Here is a 1,682-nt window from a genome sequence, read left to right as displayed (position 1 = left end):
ATTTTTTTATTTTTTTGCAAAGAAACCTGACTGGCTGCCAAGACCTCCTCGGCCGTCGTCATCGAATGGATTGGGTGGAGTGGGTGTGCGTGAGTGGGCGTGGTTGTGGCCGCAGGCGGTGGGCGATGAACGATTGGCGATGGGCAGGTGGCATGGGAATCAGGCTGTATTTTAAAGCATACATAACACTAATCAGCCAGAGACCGGACACCGGATAACGTCGGCGGTGACTGGACAGCCGCTTCGGGGAATTCCAGAGCCGCAGCAGTCACAGCAGTCCGGCGGCCACCACTCTTACTTGACTTTCGTCGCTTAGTAGGAGGGAGCCGCATAGCTGCCGGATCCGGAGGGACCGGCGCCGTAGTGCTGGTGGCCATGGCCGGAGCCATAGGGACCCTCGCGCTCACCGGCAATGTTGGCGAGAGCGGACAGACCCTGGTTGCCACTCTGGAGCAGCTGGTATCCGGCGCTGGCAGCGGCGGAATCAGCTCCCGATGCGTAAGCGGGCAGGGCGCGACCACCGTCGTGGTTGCCATGTCCAGAGCCATGGGGTCCGGCTCCGTGACCGCCGTGACCGTGTCCGCCATGACCGCTGTGTCCACCGTGTCCGCTGTGTCCGTGTCCGGAGCCGGAATGACCCTGGCCGTAGCCCTGCTTGTTCTCATTGACAAAGTATTTCTCTGCTGGGGGCTTCACCACGTTGACGAAGACGGGCTCCACCTTGACGCGACGTGGGTGGTGCTTGACGTAAACCTTGCGCAGCACGATTGCTGGGGGCTTGTGGAGCACCACGGGGGCGGGCTTCACCACCAGTGGGGGGTGGTTGACCAGGACCTTGGTGGGCGGGCGCTTGACGATGATGGGGGCGGGACGATGGATCAGGATCTCACCCTTGTTCTGGGGATATGTGATTGAGGAGGTGAGGGTGTTGCCCTTGGTGTTCACGGGCTTGTAGGGGATGTTCTGGTCCGAGCCGTAGCTGCTCTGGCCGGAGCCATAGCCGCCCTGGCCTCCAGCCTGGGCGACTCCAGCAGCATCAGCGCCAGACTCCAGACCCTGGGATCCGGCACCAGCGCTGCCGTACTCGCCACCAGCTCCGCCGGCAGATCCAGCAGCAGCTGCAGCCGCCGAGGCGGCATCAGCTCCATCGGAGCCACCGCCATGGCCGCCGGACACGGGTCCGCCGTAGCCCTGGGGTCCGCCATAATTGGCGCTCGCACAGGCCTGCAAAGGAACAGAGAGCAAACAGAAGTTTAGTAGATTGCGGGGTCAGAGTAATATAAATCCTATTTGCATCTGCTTTCTGGGATTGTATGTTATATTGTTCGAATTGAACAATTCCAATCGGTGTATATATTTTAAGAACTTTAGAGAACTGTTTTCTTTTTCCTAAATACTCTGAAGTATATCGTAATATATAATATATTACAATATTGAATATTGGTTTTTGTCAAGTGAAAAGCGGACAGATGTTTGGTCCAAGCCAGTCCTCTGTGAATTCCCTGAGTCTGAGACCTCACGGATTCAATCCTCCGAATCAAACACTTACGATCAGGCAGGCGGCTAGCGCCCAAATGTAGGTCGATCTTGTCATCTTGTCCTCCGGTGCAGTTCCAGTTGCTTTTCGGCCGCTGGTTGTGCTCCCACTTGGATTGTCGGCTGTCTTCTGGTGCCCTCCGTTG

General features: G+C 57.6%; 1 protein-coding gene across 1 annotated transcript; it reads right to left on the bottom strand.

Moving 5' to 3' along the window:
* Positions 1-1,682, bottom strand: Cp38 (Chorion protein 38). Its single transcript, XM_017161879.3, has 2 exons — positions 1,550-1,682; positions 1-1,224 (listed from the first exon to the last, which is right to left on the bottom strand). Exons 1-2 carry the CDS (start codon positions 1,592-1,594, stop codon positions 313-315), a joined length of 957 nt encoding a protein of 318 aa, XP_017017368.1. The 5' UTR covers positions 1,595-1,682; the 3' UTR covers positions 1-312.

The sequence above is a fragment of the Drosophila kikkawai genome, chromosome X (assembly GCF_030179895.1).
Source record: "Drosophila kikkawai strain 14028-0561.14 chromosome X, DkikHiC1v2, whole genome shotgun sequence".
Lineage (NCBI taxonomy): Eukaryota > Metazoa > Arthropoda > Insecta > Diptera > Drosophilidae > Drosophila > Drosophila kikkawai.
Note: the sequence above shows the minus strand (reverse complement) of the source record. Positions and strands in the feature narration are given on the sequence as shown.